Below are 16,702 nucleotides of genomic sequence, written 5' to 3' on the forward strand. Positions count from 1 at the left end.
GTGTGCTCCTCCTCCGCCGCTGCCGCCGCCGCCGCCGCCGCCGCCACCACCACCACCACCACCCAGCTCTGTTCCACTTTCTAATCTGAGGGAAAAAAAAACCCCACCAAACCAATCAACATTCTTATATGAAGAGGAAAAATGTCAGTTGCAAGAAAGCAAATGTCAGGCCGGGCATTACTACTGTGGCAAACAGCTTCGCCGGGGCAAGCAAAGGAGGAGATCCAGAGTCTAAAGCGGTGTCTCAGACCGTTACCAGAGCCCAGGGTGGATGGGGTGGCTGCAGGGAGAGCTGCCCTACCTCAGAGATCTTCTGGAACTGGTTGTTGGACTGGCTGCACTTCTCAGCTGTCTCCAGAGCGACTTTATAGTTATCCACAAATGCTTTGTACACTCCAAGCTGGCTGGCCTGCAGGGAGGGAGTGGAGAGTTAGGGTGAGTGTGGGATGGAGAGAGGGTTAATGAATGGATGAAAGCTTAGCCTGAGCTCCAGAAGCCCCCTTAGCACTCAGAACCTCTAAGTCAGCTCCAAAAGGCTTGCTGGAAACCAGGGCAAAGTCAGAGATGAACACATTACAGTATCCCTTTGAACTTGACGGTTTCCATGGAAACTGGCTGAGTCAATAAGGTTAGCAAGGTGGTACTGGGAGTGGGGAGGACAGGGACAGGGCCTTTGTTGGCAAGCCAGAAATTCAACTTATCACAACACTTGGTTTGGCTTTTTTCTTTTTTTGTTTTCTTTTTGGTTTTTTGTTGTTTTGCTTTTTTTTTTTGGTATTGTTTTCATTTTTTGTTATTTTTCCCTTTAGCACTACCAAGGCCTCCCACGGCTTGAAATCTCTCAGTGCCTTACACTTCCTTCCACAAACCTCTTCCACATCTTGAAATTAAATAGCAGGGGAGACAAAGCAACAGGGTGGACACATGTAGTTTGCTCAGCCTCCTTCTCCATCCTGAGTCTCTTAGGTCCCGTCCCCACCTCCTCAGCCTCCAAGGAGTCAGAACCTCTGCTTCACTATGCTGCAATGCCACCTGGACCCTAACACTTGTCTTGACCAGCAAAAGCTGCACCACGTCTAGGAGGTAAGGACGGATCCACCACCCTTCCTTCAAAAAAAGAAAACTGAGACTTGCTAATTTAATTGCTCAAGTATTTACGACGAGCCTTCTCTTGGTTGTAAGTATTTCCTCCAGAGAGTGGGTGTGCAAATTAAAGCTGCAATGTGACGCCATGCCCATCTGAAGAGCTTTGTTTCGAGGCCTCAGACTATGATGTTAAGACTGCGCACCTAATTTGTCAGCAACTAATCAAACTGACCATTAGGCACAACTTCAGCCTAGGGCTTGGCCGATGTGCCATTGACACAAACCACAGCGCCATGCTGTCTAACACAGTGGCCATGAGTCATGTCTGCATACTGAGCGTGTACAATGTAGCACAAGGACACGTGCTACATGTAGAAACGCCACACTTCTGACCCCAGCACTCAGGAGGCAGAGGCAGGTGGGTCTCAAGGCCAGTATGCTCTATACAGCCACTTCCAGGCCAGCCAAGAATACACAGTGAGACTCTGTCTCAACAAAACAAACAAACAAACAAACAACAATAAACCCACGTTGGATTCCCAAGACTCAGCATACAAAAAAGGACATAAATTATCCCCTACATAGCCAGGTGTGGTGGCGCACGCCTTTGCATTACAGATGTACACTACCAGACCTACACCTGGCTGCTCTTTTTTTACTTTCCATTTTGAGATGAGGTCTAGGTTGCCCAGTCGGACCTTGAACTTGCAAATTCTCCTGTCTCGACCCCTTGACTAAAAAGTTTATTTATTTTTTAAATCAGAAAGTTTTACTAGCGGAGGGGCTGGCAAGATGCCTCATAGCGCCAAGGCCTGGTGACCTCAATCTGATCCCCAGAGTCCATGGAATGGTGAAAGGAGAGAGGACAGTCTCTATGCCACTCCCAGACTGCCTGTAGACATTACGCATAGACACTGATGATGATGGTGATGATGATGATTATGCTTTATAAGAGAGAGGGAGGAGCAGGAAGAGGACGAAACAGAAAAATAAGAAAAAAAGGCAAAGGCTTGGTGTTTCTCTGCTGACCCTAACATCTGTTACACTGGGAGCTGCAGACAGTTGTCTGCCACATATCCTCAAGATTTTCTGCTTTAAATTTTTCCCCAATGAAGTAGCAACAGAACGCAGCTGCTGCAGGCTTCCTTGGGGACTTCTCTGCTTCCAAGCGAGGTGCTAGGAAAGCATGCTGCTCCTGTGCCTTACTCAGTACCATCCTTGTCCCTCCAGGACACAAAGGCTGGGGAAGGGCCAGGGTGCAGTGTCTCCCGAGCTACCCAGGGAGAGACGGGGATGCTTCACAGAAGCTGGTGAGGCTGCCCTTGGGACACGGGGGCGGAGAGGAAGAGTATAGCGCAGTCTCAGAAAAGCTCCCAGGGAAGGGGCAGAGGGGTCAAAGGGCACTTTTAGCCATTAGTGCTTCAAGCCACAGAGGTGTCCCAGACAGGTACGCGTCACACTGTCTTCCAGGAAGGGCTCTAGAACCCTCTAGTCTCACGGTTTCTTTTTCTTCTCTTTCTTTTGAGACAGAATATCCTGTATCCCAGCATGGCCTCAAACTCACTCTCTAGCCAAGGTTGGGCATGAACTTAGAATCCTACTGCCGCTTGTTTCCAGAGTGCTACAGGTGTGGCTTACCACACCCAGTTTTATTCAGAGCAAGGGACTGAATTCAGGGCTTCCTGCAACTTAGGCGAACATTCAAGCAACAGATCTGCACCCCAGTCTCCTCTAACAGCAGGAGAAAGAGGGAGCATGGATACCTGTGTTGCCACCCCCTTGTGACCCAGAAGCCATCTGTGTGCAGGTGTCATGGGCCATGCCAGGTACTTTCATCTCCATAGTTACCGGAGGCTGAAGGCCAGAGGCCCAGCCTGCCAGGGTCATTAACTGGGAAGCACAGGTTGCTTGGAAACAGGAGTTTGGCACTGGGAGTGATCTCATAAAACAAACAGCGGAGATGCTAATTCCCGTCTCTTGGTAATGGATAATCAAATACCCAGAGACTTCAGCTGAAATAAAACTGCCTCCAGATGCCTGGCTTGCCCTGGCTCCACCCAGGCCTCACCAAGTAAGCAGCCTCAGGGTGGCAGACAGCAGTTCATGATGCTGGGGGAGGGAGGGGGGTGGCGGGGGGGGGGGGGTTGGGAAGCAAATTCGCAACCAGACCGATAGAGCTGAGACCAAGGGAATCCTGAGTCTGAATAACACAGACAAACTGGTAAAGCTATAAGTGGGGGCTCACACCTGCAATCCCAGCATTGGGAAGCTGAGGCAGATCCATTGCTACAAGTTCAAGGTCAGCTTGGGTTACAGAAACCCTGCACCAAACAAAACAAAACAAAACAAAACAAAAACAAACAAACAAACAAACAAAAAAAAAACCAGGCATATCACACTGGAGAGCTCTGCCACTCTGCTTTGGCTACCTGCCCGCCCGTCAGAGCTTGTTTTCTTTCTTTTTTTTTTTTTTTCTCTTTTTTTCTTTTCTTTTTTTTTTTCCCCCTGAGACGGAGTTTCTCTGTGTAGCCTTGGCTGTCCTGGACTCGCTTTGTAGACTAGGCTGACCTCGAACTCACAGCAATCTCCCTGCCTCTGCCTCCCGAAGTGCTGGGACTAACTTTTCTATAGCTGGAGGGCTGAGTATTGGTGCCGCCATGCAGATGACCTCAGACTGGCATGTGAACGCGACAGATGACTAGGTATCTACCATCCTTACAGCAGAGGAAACAGCTGGGTCCCCTACGGCCAGGATTATGGCATTCTGGGAAACAATGCCTCCTGAGTAGCTCTTCCTAAAACTGCAGCAGTGACACCAGCAGCGGCAGCAGCAGCAGCAACAGGCATTTTCCATTAACACTCACTCCTGCCACTAACCCAATTGACTATTGGTACCCCCTCTTTATGGAGGAGGGCGCTGAGCAAAAGGAAGTTAAGCTGTCTCAGGACCATCTGTGGCGAAGCTGAGATTCAAACCCAGCTGTGGCATGCCTCTAGCTGTGCTCGTCCCCACAACACCTGTGACCTTGAAAACACGGCTGTCAGGACGCAGAGCACTTCAACACTCGAGTTCTCCCTAGTCCCAGGCAAGGTCACTGTCTATTTGTCCATCTATTCAAACACTCACCCACCAGTGGGGTGGTTCTGGGAGTCTAGTAAGAAGCAAATACAGACTGTCGCAGAGCTTATAGTTTCAGGGGGTGGGGAGAGTGGTTTTATAAGTGTCCACAAGGGACAAACGTGAGGCCTGGAAAGGCTTCCCTAAGGTCATTCTAACTTGGAAACCGACTGAGAAGCCAGGTATAAGGGGTAGGCAGAAGCCTACGCAACCACAGGACTTCTGTGACCGGCTTCCAACACTGAGCCGTGCCCTCCCTCCTCCTCTGCAGCAGCAGGTAACACTGCCGAAGGCTGTTGGTGCTCTCCGCTCTGGGACCAAGCACTAGTTAGGACCATTATCTGTCCAAGTGCTTCATTGTGCAAAGGCAGCACTGGGCACTGGAATGCAATGGCCTCCCAACATCTCCGCTGAGTGGCCCTTCTCCTGCAGCCCATCTTGTGCCCCTTTGTCTGTGGAGTGACAGAGGGCCTGTATCCTGGCAGAAGAAACTCCACCCCAGTGCCCCAAGGACCTCCATGAAGACAAAGGCAGAATTCTCCAGAAACACACATATGGCCCATCTCTGCTATTCCTAGAAGCACTTTCAGGGCCCCACAAGAATGGGGCTGGGACTGAGGATCCAGCCCGGTTGCCCCCTGAGAACAAAGGCCCAGATTGGCCAGCACGGTCCTCTCCCAAGGCCCTATCTGTCCAACACCATTCTGTCATGGAGACGTACCCTCCCGGGAGACTCACCAGCTTCTGGAAAAGATGGCCCATGGTGACCTGGCTGTCCCATTGCTGCACCTTGGGGCAGAGGCTGTCGTAGAACTCTTTGTGGATCTCGTAGATGTCCTGGATCTTGTAGAAGATGGTCTCAATCTGTTGGATGGTGAGCACGGGCTGGGAGGTGGTGGCTGTGGCCTTCAGGGGTTTCATGGGCTGAAGAGGAAGGGGGACAGAGTGTAGGAGCTGGGAGGGTTGGCAGGACCTGGGCAGACTGTGACACAGGCAGTGATGCCCGAGTCCTGCCTGTACAAGGCCGCTGAAGGCAGAGAACCTGAGACACGGTTTCTGTCCCAGAGCTGTTGTCGCAGGTCCCGACAAGCCGCAGGCAAAGAGAGGGAGCCTGACAGCAGCAGTCTGCCGCTGCTGCAGCCACAGCACATCCCTTCCCCCATCTGAGCTCGCAACAACCCCTGGCTCTTAAGTCTTCTCCGGTCCATTTAACAGGTCCCTAGTCTCTTCCACAATGGCCTCGTGCCCCAATCGTAAGCCTCTTTGTCCTGCTTGAGTGGCAAGGGAGCGTTACCTGGAAAGCCGGCTCCTTAAGCTGCTTCCTTTTGACAAACAGAAGTCAGTTCTAGTGCTCAGAAGGTAACACCATCAAGAGACTCAAGACCAGCTCCAGCCGGGCCTGGAAATGGTACCACTCCAGAGGCTGAGGCAGGAAGCCTGCAGGCCAGCCTGGACAACACAGTGAGAGCTCGTCTCAAAAACACCAAAAGCTAGCTCAGGTTCTCTGACATCTTCAGTTTTCATCACTTGGTGAGGCAGAGGAGCAGGCACACACATGCCACTCTCCTGCTTCCCACGCCCGAGGCAGACATTGCTAATCAAGCATGATGGCCTTCCGCACCGAGTGTGGTTTTGGTCTCAGACTCTTTCTCAACGCCTTTTGACACGAAAATGAAAGCAAGCTGTCATCCCTGCTTATCTAGAGCAATATCACCAGGGCCCACAAGTGGGAGGGGCAGGGACAACACCATCCCTAAGCACTGCCTGGGATGATGGGGCTTGGGTGCATTCTCTTCAGAAAGAAACTGCTATTTTCCAAATCACCCACAGTGAGGTTTAGCACCATGGTGCCTGCCTGTGGTCCCCAGCTGCTCAGGAGGCTGAGGCAAGGGGATTGCGTGACATCCTGGGAAAAACAAAAGGAAAAACCCCCATCTCAAATTTTTTAAAAAAATGAATAAATAAATAAAATTAATATAAATAGCTGAGGGTTCACGAATAGCCTGGTTTTCCCTGCAGACCTGAGAGCAGTGGGGAGAAGATGGGGGGTCCGGCATGGGCTCACTAGAGCTGTACCCCACTCTCACAGGATGAGGTCGTGAATTGCCTCCTAACAGAGAGTGGGTGGGTCAAGTGCTGAAAGTGGCCGACTGGGGATCACCTAGGCTGAGGAAGCAGAGCTACGGCTGGCTGCTTCTGTGCCATGACAGCCAGCCTGGGTTGCTCACAGAAGCCAGCCTTCCTGCCCAACTGCACTGCATTTTCCTTCTGATGGTGGCTAAGCCCAAATATGTCCATAAGAGGAAGTCTCAAACTCCCAGACAGTATCTGACTGCTGACTTTCTTTTCCTCCATCTTCTACAAAGTCCAGAAACAAGACAAAGGCAGGGTCAGGAGACCCACTGACCCTGTTGGCCCTTGGATCAAGTAACCTTCAGTATCAAGTCCTTGCTGGAAAACATGACACTATTTAACCTAGGTCAAGCCAGGCCCCGCCATTGGAGGCAAGTCACTACCCATTTCTGGGTAGCTCATCACTTCACTAGCAGGCTCATGGGCGGGACCAAAATGCTATTACCTTCTCAAGAGAACCAACAGGAAAATCAAATCTCAAAAGCCACACATTACATAAAGAAAGTCCTAGGTGGTTAAGACTGCTTCCTGCTCTTGTAGAGGACATGGGTTCAGTTCTCAGCACCCATCTGGTGGCTCACAACCACCTGCAACTGCAGCTCCAGAGGATCTGATGCCCCTTTTTTTAAAAATATTTTTTATTCATTTATTCATATTACATCTCAATTGTTATCCCATCCCTTCTATCCTCCCATTCCTCCCTCCCTCCCATTCTCCCCCTACTCCCCTCCCCTATGACTGTGACTGAGGGGGACCTCCTCCTCCTGTATATGCTCATAGGGTATCAAGTCTCTTCTTGGTAGCCTGCTATCCTTCCTCTGAGTGCCACTGGGCCTCCCCATCCAGGGGATGTGGTCAAATATGGGGCACCAGAGTTCTGATGCCTTCTTCTTGCCTGTAGTTTGTGCATGCATGCGGTGCACATAAACTCATGCGGATACGCGCCCACACACATAAAGATAATAAGTAAAAATAATCAAGTATCTAGTGCTTGTTTGGCATATAGAAAGCAACCAATATTATTAGTCACCCTGTGAATAATGAGCCAAGTGCTGAACGTAAAGGCCGATCCTTAACAGCGCTATGCCAGGAACACATATAATCCCAGTCCTCATGAGGGTTTCCAGTGTAGACGAACGAAACGCAAGCCAACAATCCAACATGTAACTATACACACCAGCAACTGCAATGAAGACCGTAAGGAGGGGACTCTCTAAGGCAGGGTGGTGGATGGCTTCTCCAGAGAGGGGAGGGACATTTATTTACTCTGAGATAGAAATATGGGGCCAGATGGAATTGTACTCATCAAGATGTCCTCCATGACTGACCCGGAGGCAGAACCAGGCTTGGTGAGAGACAAGGGCTGAGGGCCATCGAGCCTATGTATGGTGCGTATATGCAGGGCAAGGGGAGGAGAGGGGCTGAAGCAGGGTTGGATGCATCACGGGAGGGTGTTTATGCATGTGTGCTGAGGAGGGGGCGGGGGCGTGGCTTTGACAGCGCGATGGACCATGGAATGACCTAGCATTCTGCAAGCAGAGATGTTAAGTGGAGGGAGGTCAGTATTCGGAGATCACTTCCATGATCCGAGATCACTTCCATGATCCGAGATCACCTTTTTTTTTTTTTTTTTGTGGATGTTTTCTTTTTTCTTTTATTAATAATATTCATATTGCATCTCAAGAGATCCCCTTTCTTGAGAGCAGTAGACTCTATTTGAAAAGCAGACTGAAATCAGACAACTTAGCCAGCGTGAGGCAGGACATTTCCCAACTTGGATATAGTGGGGCAGCCGAAGAAAGGCTCCGTCGAGGAGGTACAAGTAACGGAGCCTCTGAAGCCGGGGCGCAGGTGGAAGGCTGCGTGAACAACACTCAGACAAGGGAGTAGAGGAACCAGGGGAAAGAAAGGCACAGTGCTCTCCTGTGTCCCAGGTTGAAGGACACAGCGAACCCCCCTTTCAGATGCGACACAACACTTTTATCTAAGACCCAATGGACAGGTACATTGGACAGAGCCCCAGGGCCACTTCATCACAGGGCCCTGGCACGATCCCCACTGTGGGGGGAATAAAGGAAATAGGAGAACAGTCCTGGGAAGGCTAAGATTTCTCAGAAACTGGCTGCTGAGGAAGCACACACTCGCCCACCTCCTACGCCAGGACGGGCCTGACAGCTCTGCTTCCTCCTAAACTTCCCACTGTTTATGAAAGGGGAAGAAAAAGATTCTCACCAGGGCCAGTCACATGGGCCAGCCTGCACCGGAGGCATGAGACCTTCTAACCACACGAAGGACTTTTGCTCCCATCCTCGCTCACCCTGGGGAAGGGCCAGCTGGTCCTCAGTCAGTTCTTTTTATCAAGACTCACATACAGGTCTCTGGGCCAGGAGGGGCTTAAAGGCCAGTTCCCCCACCCCCCACACTGAACTTTGACCCAACATTGCCATTGGGACCAGGGAGCTAGCATACCAGCTACCTCCTCTCTGCTCTGGGTGAGACAGAGCCGTCAGGAAAACCCTCGGTGGGAAGAGAACCCCTGGGTGACCCCAAATCCCACCCTGCGAGCTCCTCCCAAAGTTGGGGGGCTGGCCAGCTCTGACTTTACGTAGTTGATATATCTGCTTCGTCCTCCAGCAAGTGGCCTTTCGAAACAGGGGAAAGAACTCTCCCCACTTCCTCCACCTCCTCCTCCCCACGAAGGCTCGGCCCCTGCCTAAGCTGCTTCTTGGAGCTCAGGAAGGAGGTGTAGTTAACCTACCACACAGATAAGCAAGGTGAGACGTCCTGGGACTATGGAAACAGTCCAAATGAAAGGCTAAAAGAAGGCAATTGGGATAGCTGTGGCAAACCAACGTCCCAAGGTGGGACGGACTGTAGCCCAGCAAGCCACGCCTGCACGGGACATACACAGAACTACAACCCAGTCTTCTCACCATTCTTTTTACGATGGCCCCACCCCCAACCTGGACTCCCGGACCTCAGGAGTAACAAGCTCATCAGGAACAGAGACTTCCAGAAGATTACTAAGCCTGGCCCCAGCCAGCACCCAGGGGCAGAACAGAGGCCCCTGTATGGCTTTTTCCTGTCTGTGTGCTGTTTCTGCCCGTGTGTACAGTCTTAGGTACACAGTCCTAGTCCTTTGCATACCAGGAAGTACTGAGGGGAAAACAGAACGCTTTGCACTGCAAAGTCACTTTCCATTTAAAAGTCACTCCCCTAGGGGATAAGGCATTTGTGGTTATGGGGGAGTGGGGGGGTGGGGTGGGGGAGGAAAGTTTCTCTAAGTCTCTTCTAAGCTAGACCACCCGGAAAAGCAGAGTTGAGGCGTCCTGATTTAAGGAGGAGGCGGGGATTGGGACCTTATCTTGAAGGTTTATCCTCTGAGCCAGAGGCTGGGGAGAGTCCGGCCCCACCCCCTCCCTAGGCCTTCCAGCAACAAACCTGCTTCCCGCCTGCCCACACCCTCCCAGCCCCAGAGGCCAGAGCGAACAAACTGGGAGTGGTGGTGGGGTGTGCAACTGCGCAATTGTGCCTCTGGGGTAAGAGGTTTAGGAAGGCAAGGCAGGGAGGCTCTGTCCTGGCTCCTACATCCGTCTTTGCTCACGTGAGACCATCTCCTGAGGGAGGATGGGAGGTAAGAGGCATGCCTCTCAGAGGTACCATCTCTTCCTCCTCCTCCTCCTCTGGGGTGTGTATGTGGGGGAGAGGATACTGACAAGAACACAAAAGCCCCAAGCCTGCTGCAGCCTCTGGAGCACTGGGACGGATTACAGGCATACACAATTATACTTGGCAAGACACTGGTTTTTAAGGCCGACATCGTCTAGAATACAGGAGACAGAAGCAGGAAGACGGCTTAAAGTGTGGGCTCAGACTAATCTACATAGCAAGACCCTGTCTCAAAACAAAACCAAAAGGAACACGGGAACCTTAGTCTGTCTCTGCTCAGCTCTGTAGCAAATAGTAACAGTGCCAGGTAATGCTCAGGACCTTTCTTTTTTTTTTTTTTTTTTAATTATTAATTTATGTGCATTGGTGTGAGGGTGTCAGATCCTAGAGTTACAGACAGTTGTGAGCTGCCATGTGGGTGCTGGGAATCAAACCCGGGTCCTTTGGAAGAGCAGGCAGTGCTCTTAACCACTGAGCCATCTCTCCAACCCCCAGGTCCTTTCTTAAGAACTGAAAACAAGTCACTATTTTCACAACAGTCCCATACAAAGAGTACTACTTGTGAACCCAGATTGCAGATGGGGGGGAAAAAAGGCACAGTATGTAGGTAATGTGTAGAGGTGTGAAGTGGAGTTCTCAGGCAGGCAGTCTGGTTCCTTTCAGACCTGCGTTCTGCCGGTGATGCAGTTTTGGGTAGAGCAACCCCAAGTCTGTCTGACTCATACCCTTTAGAAGCCAGCACTGTACTAGGTCCCAGAGGATCACTTGGTCTTCCCAACCCACAGGCTCTCTACCCCAAGTAGTGGGTTTTCAGTACACAAATATTTAAGAAATAATGCAGCAGGCCTGCACAGAAGTGTAACCTTAGCACTTGGAAGGTGGAGGTAAAGGATCAGGTGTTCAAAGCCAGCCTCAGACACAGAGAGAGTTCAAGGCCAGCCTGGGCTACATGAGAAAGTGAGAAAGAGACAAAGGTAGAGGGAGAAGGTGTTTCGGGGCATGGATAAAAGAAAAGGTGCACACATCCTGACAACACCTAACTGCTACAGCTTTTGATGCACACTGACATTCCTTTCGATTTGTTTTTAAACCTCTACACTATCACAACCGACCAAGAGGTCAAGGTACATGATTTAGAAGCAATGCACTATGCCTGCTATTAACAGCATGGGAAGGCTGTGTCCTAGTGCTGGCTCCAGATTCAGACCAGACTCCTGTCTGTCACTATCTCCCATTTGAGCTTACCAATACGCTCCCAAGGAGACTCTGAAACAGCGCAGAGCCTCTCAAGGTAACTGTCAAGAAGACCTCTGCGACACTGAATGACAGCCACCTATCTCACAGCACCTGACTTAGGAGGCCCGTTGTCTCTGATTCATCTCTGATTCTCCGGGTTTTGTTTGTTTGTTTGTTGGTTGGTTGGTTTCTTTGGTTTGTCTTTTTAGTTTTTTGAGACAAGGTTTCAGACTGGCCTGAAACTCACTATCAAACTCATGATGACTCGTGACGATCTGATCCTCCTGCTTCAGGTTTTGTTCGTTTTGTTTTTAGTTTTTGTTTGTCCAGACAGGGTTCCTCTGTATAGTCCTGGCTATCCTGGAACTTGCTCTGTAGACCAGGCTGGCCTCCAACTCAGAGATCCACCTGCCTCTGCCTCCAGAGTGCTGGTATCAAAGGCGTGCGCCACTCTTCCAGCTCAGATTTTTTTTTAAACAGTTTTTTTTTTAAATGCCATTTGACTGCACAACACCCAGAAAAAAGAATTTACACCACACAATCACTCTGCATAATACCCAGACGCATCTAATAAGCACTTTCTTCAAAGGCGAATGCATCTGTGTGGTGCTTTTATCTCGTCACCACCCAACCCGATTCACACGACGCCACCTTCATCTTTACCGAGAGCTCAGGCTGAGCTACAGCACTTTTAAAGACCGACATCTTCCATTTCCCCCACAGAGAGCCCTCAGGATGGCGCTAATGATCTTCTCTGGGGAAGAGAAAGGCCTTGGACCACGGGTGACTTGCTTGACTGGCAGACACTACCAAGAGCACAGTGTTGGATACGCAGCACTGTACCCATTCATAATTCAGCAACACGCTCATCACGGCTGATGAGTGCTTGTCCTCCCACACCTGTGTGTCTTTTTCATGCCTCTCAGAGTAGGGCCACGGGGAGGTGGCAGTGACTGACCCAGTTCTCCAGATGGCCTGCTATGAACAGGGGAACGCTGGTATCTGTCCTCTAGGCGTCCCCTTCCTCTCCAACCTCAAGGTCACAGGGAGCCGTCTCCCCTAGCCCGGCTCCCAGGTACTCACCAACAACAGGGCTTCCAGCTGGTTAATGTAGATCTCTTCACTGGCTAGAAATCCTGAGAGAACTAGTTTTCTCATTTCCAGGCCCTTCCCTGCCTCCACCTGCAAGAAAGCAAGCCGAGAGACAGCAGCTGGTGAGAAAGGGGCCACCACTCAAGACTCCCGTTTCTTTGCTTTTTTTTTTTTTTCCTCTTCTTTTAACCAACACGTTCAAAGGTGGTAAAAGGCCGTACTTATTAACATTATTTTTATGCTTGTTTTCACACAGAATCCCATTCTGTAGCCCAGGCTGGTCTGAAGTGCACAGACTCCTGCCTCAACATCTCAGCTGCTGAGACTGTAACCATGAGCCTCCACGCTCTGCCTACTGCCTGATATTATACTACAGGAAATCTGGAAAATACTGAAATGTAAGAGGAAAAAGCAATCACCCATGTTCCTGCTACCGTCTTGTGCTGTTTCTCTCCCATCCTTTCTCGGGACTTCTGCTCTCAACCATTTTGTACCTAGTCAACTTGCTAACATTAACGAGGGTCACCTGGGGCCTGCCCTGCATCTGGTCTGAAGAGAGAAGGGGGGATTAAAGGCTTTTTTTTTTTTTTCCATGACTGAGGTTGAGCTTGGTTAGGTGGAATGGAAGAACCAAGGGCTGACAGGGCTGACAGGGCCTCCCCTCCTCCGCCCCTCCTCCCACCAGTTACCCCACCACCACCACCCCCCCAGAGGAAGTAATATATAAACTGAGACAGGGTTAGAAAGAATGGGACGGAAATGGGTATAGGAGCCCTGGCCTTGTGGCCACTTGTGCTGAGGTCTTCCTGTCCTAGGGGCTCAGCACCACGACAGGTGTCAGCTGTGAGCCACCCATGCTTACCTCAGCCATTCCTCACCGTGTAAGGCGCAAACCCATGCTAGATCTCCCGCTCTCTCTTGAATCCCTGTTCCCCTGCGGTGGTGATGACATCACGTCCTTTTTAGCCTGGATGCCGCCAACTAGCACAGTGGCTGGTGCAGAGAAAACACTAACCATTTACCCTTAGTGAAAATCATGTAGTTTTCCCTATGCAGGATCCTAAAGCTTTATTCCTGGCCGCTCTTCGATCCTTCCCTCTCCCCTCCGCCATGCTTGGAAGCCTCCTTGCCTATCTCCAGGACAGATTCCTCCCACCGAAGTTCTAAGTGACCTCTGAATCCTCCCCTCTCTCCAGCCCATTGCAGTAAAAATCAATCTCCCAAGAACACCTTCTGGTCAAGGACTTATATAAATACTGCAAAATCCAATTAGGAGAGAGAGGTTCACTTATCTGTTTATTCAACAAATATCTACCGAATGCGCAGCAGCCTCTATAGCTACAACAGGAAGCAAGCGTAGCCATGTCCCTGCTGTCACCTGGTTTATAATCTAGTAGGAGAGGAAAACACTGGAATAAACAAAGAGACCATAAATTGCGACTTGGGCTGCAGCAGATCATAAATACCTGCAGTGGCCCCAGGCTCTTCTCTACCTCCCAATCTCTCCAGGGCCAAGGCCTAGCGCCTTCTACCTTCCCAACACACCAGTCACACTGTGGGTGCTGCCTGATGTGCTCTTCCTCTGGCTAAGTGACAGCTTTTCTTAACAGCACAGCTGAAGGGTCACTTCTTCCTCCAGCCTCAGCATATAAGATCTGCATGGCCTTGAGGTTTCCTGCCTGGCTAGCGGGTGATCTCCCTCGGGCCTCTGCGACAACTGCGTTGCACTGTCTTCACTGAGGCAGGCCTCAACCCCACATCACCCCTGGCCTTCAGGAGGAAAGGCTTTTAACTCCCCTCCATACTTCCACACTTGATTTCCGACCCTCAGACACCCACACTGAAGTGGGGTCTGTAGTAGAAACAAGTAAGACTTAAAGGAGACAGAGGCGGGATCCACCCCGAGCCTTCCAACACCGGCTCCGCTTCCTTTCACTTCTGGGATGGTTTCTTCCCTCTCCTACACCCTCCCCAAGCTTGTACTTACATAGCTGTTGCCTTACCCTTAATGTGAGCCAGAAAAGTGTATCAAGCCACCCAAACCTCTCCAGCCACAGAGGAAAAAACCCCACCTCAGTGTTCCTGAAGGCTTTCTGAAGGAGTATTCTCCACACCGTCTCCTAAGTGGTATGTATGTCTAAAGGCTGTTGCCCCCCAACTCTAAAATGCCCCAGAGTAAAGACAACAATGACTCTATGGAGATGTCCACATGTGGCTCCTCAAACCCGTGACTACGTTACTATAGTGCCTAAGGGACTCTGTGGGCGCGATTAAATTTGAGGAGATTCCTGGATTACCTAAGTGGGCCCTTAGTAGTCACAGGGTCCTTATAAGACGGAAGCAGATTTGGCAATGTGACAGTGAGGTAGGGAAAGGCTAAACTGCCGGCTTTTAGGCTAGAGAATAGGACCTGTAGCCAGGTAAGGTAGGGGAAGGGTGAAATGGGTTTATTCCTTGAAAGATTCCAGAAGCTCAGCAAGAAACTAAATCGGGGTTGTTTCTAGCCCTAAGTTTGTGGCTGTTTGCTTTGGCAGCATCAGAGACCCTGTACAAACCCCACATTAGGGAAGGGCAGAGTTATTTACTGACAGTTTCACAAGTAGCAGCAACTGCTGTCAGTGCTCTTCCCTGGCATCTCACAATCTGGTAGGTGTGAGTGAGCATTAGGGCCTGAGGCACAGAGGGTGCGAATATGGCTAGCTGCTTGGAGACAGCCCAGCCTCCAACACACTGTGGAGTACAGATCAGAGTTAGCAGCAGGCCTCCAGCCCTCAAGGTCAGACACAGGCACGCACGGGTGGCCTCCCAGCTGCTTCCCAAACCTGTCCTGCCCTTTGCCCTCCAAGCTGCAGGCCACTGCTCCCCTCCTGCGCCTCATTCCTCACTTGTTCCCTGCTGTGAAGAAGTCTTCTTCCACCACAGAGCAAGACTCCTCTGTCTCTAACAATCCATTTTAACAAGACTCTCACCTCATAATCCTATCCCAAAGACTAGTTTTGATTAGAGATTTCGGAAGACGTTTTTTCCCCCCTCCCGACATAGGGTTTCTCTGTGTATCCTTGGCTGTCCTGAACTTGCTTTGTAGACCAGGCTGGCCTTGAATTCACAGAGATCCGCCTGCCTCTGCCTCCCGAGTGCTGGGATTAAAGGCGTGTGCAATCGGGCCCAGCTCAAAGACTCACTCTTAAAAGGCAGTCATTAGTGATCCCCAAGAGTTCCCACTCTGGGCTATATACTCTCTTCTAAAATTCAAGCTAGGATGGGGTGTAGGCAGCTAAGAGTTTAATGACATGATATTAGGCTCCATAAATCTTACTAACAGTAAGTCTGGTGCTCAGTTAGCACTGAAGAGACTTCCACACCTTTGGGTTTTCTCAAGATCATGTATGTTTCTGCTCTGAAACAAAAATGGCGGCACCTGGTTCTTGAGTTACCGCCTGGCTGGGGCCTCTTGCCGTGTACTCAATAAACTATAAAGAACAAAACGAAACCTGGACATTCACAACTGTTTCTTCAGTCCTTGTGGGAGAGTTGCCTGCCTCATAAAATACCAAGACCCAGAAATCACTTGTCTCTTCTCTATTACATGTTGGACACCGGTGGTCACACACATGTGGAGACAGCTGTCCCTCAACGTGCCTAATGTGTGCACCAAAGCCCCTGGGCAAACGCTCTGCCACGCCCCTAGTCTTTCCCCAACACAGGAAAGCTGTCGCCGCTTTCTCTCCAATCAGGGCTTACAAACCGCAACCCTAGTGGGCACCTTCAACCCCAGCAATCTATACAATCTGCTGGATGAGTTTGTCATCTTAAGGCCCCCAGATCAACATATCGGATCACTAAGGTAGTGTCTACTGATAAGCTCTGGCTTGGGCTTCCTCAGAGCTTAGAGGCTAAATAAAGCTTCCTAAGGCTTGGTTCTAAGCCAAGTCAAAAAACAATTTTCCATGGCCCTTTATCTTCTCCAAGGCAACAGTGAGGACTGAGCAGGCAGGGCCGGCTCTAGCTGAGCTTTAAAGCCACCATAAACAGCAAGGGTCTGAGACTTTAGAAACAGCATGATTTAGCCCGTGGGCAACACCAATCTGCAAGGGAACACTCAGCATCAGAGTAGACGCCGGGTGGGGTGTACTCACATGGGGGGGGGGGAGGCTGATGCCCAAGTCAAGCCCCAGCCTCAGCCAGCTGGCCCCTCACATACCTAAGAGAGTACAACACAGGAGTCTCTCCTGTCCCCATTGTCCCCTTCTCTCTCAGTGGTACGTCTTCATGTTCCATCCTCCTGCTGTCTGAAGCCTTGGGCAGATTCACGCACTCCCTTTGTGTTAAAAAACTTCAGTTGCTCATATCCCCCATCACGATAGCCTT

General features: G+C 50.6%; 1 protein-coding gene across 3 annotated transcripts in view; it reads right to left on the reverse strand.

Annotated features, from left to right (window-relative positions):
* The window catches only part of Abr (ABR activator of RhoGEF and GTPase), a 194,165-nt gene that overhangs the window by 54,611 nt on the left and 122,852 nt on the right, over positions 1-16,702 (reverse strand). For all 3 annotated transcript variants that reach the window (XM_051157993.1, XM_051157994.1, XM_051157995.1), the window contains 3 exons: positions 12,326-12,424; positions 4,943-5,128; positions 302-409 (listed from right to left, as the gene is read on the reverse strand). In XM_051157993.1, coding sequence (XP_051013950.1) covers positions 302-409; positions 4,943-5,128; positions 12,326-12,424 — 393 coding nt within the window. The remainder of the gene's footprint in view (positions 1-301; positions 410-4,942; positions 5,129-12,325; positions 12,425-16,702) is intronic.

The sequence above is a fragment of the Acomys russatus genome, chromosome 16, assembly GCF_903995435.1.
Source record: "Acomys russatus chromosome 16, mAcoRus1.1, whole genome shotgun sequence".
NCBI lineage: Eukaryota > Metazoa > Chordata > Mammalia > Rodentia > Muridae > Acomys > Acomys russatus.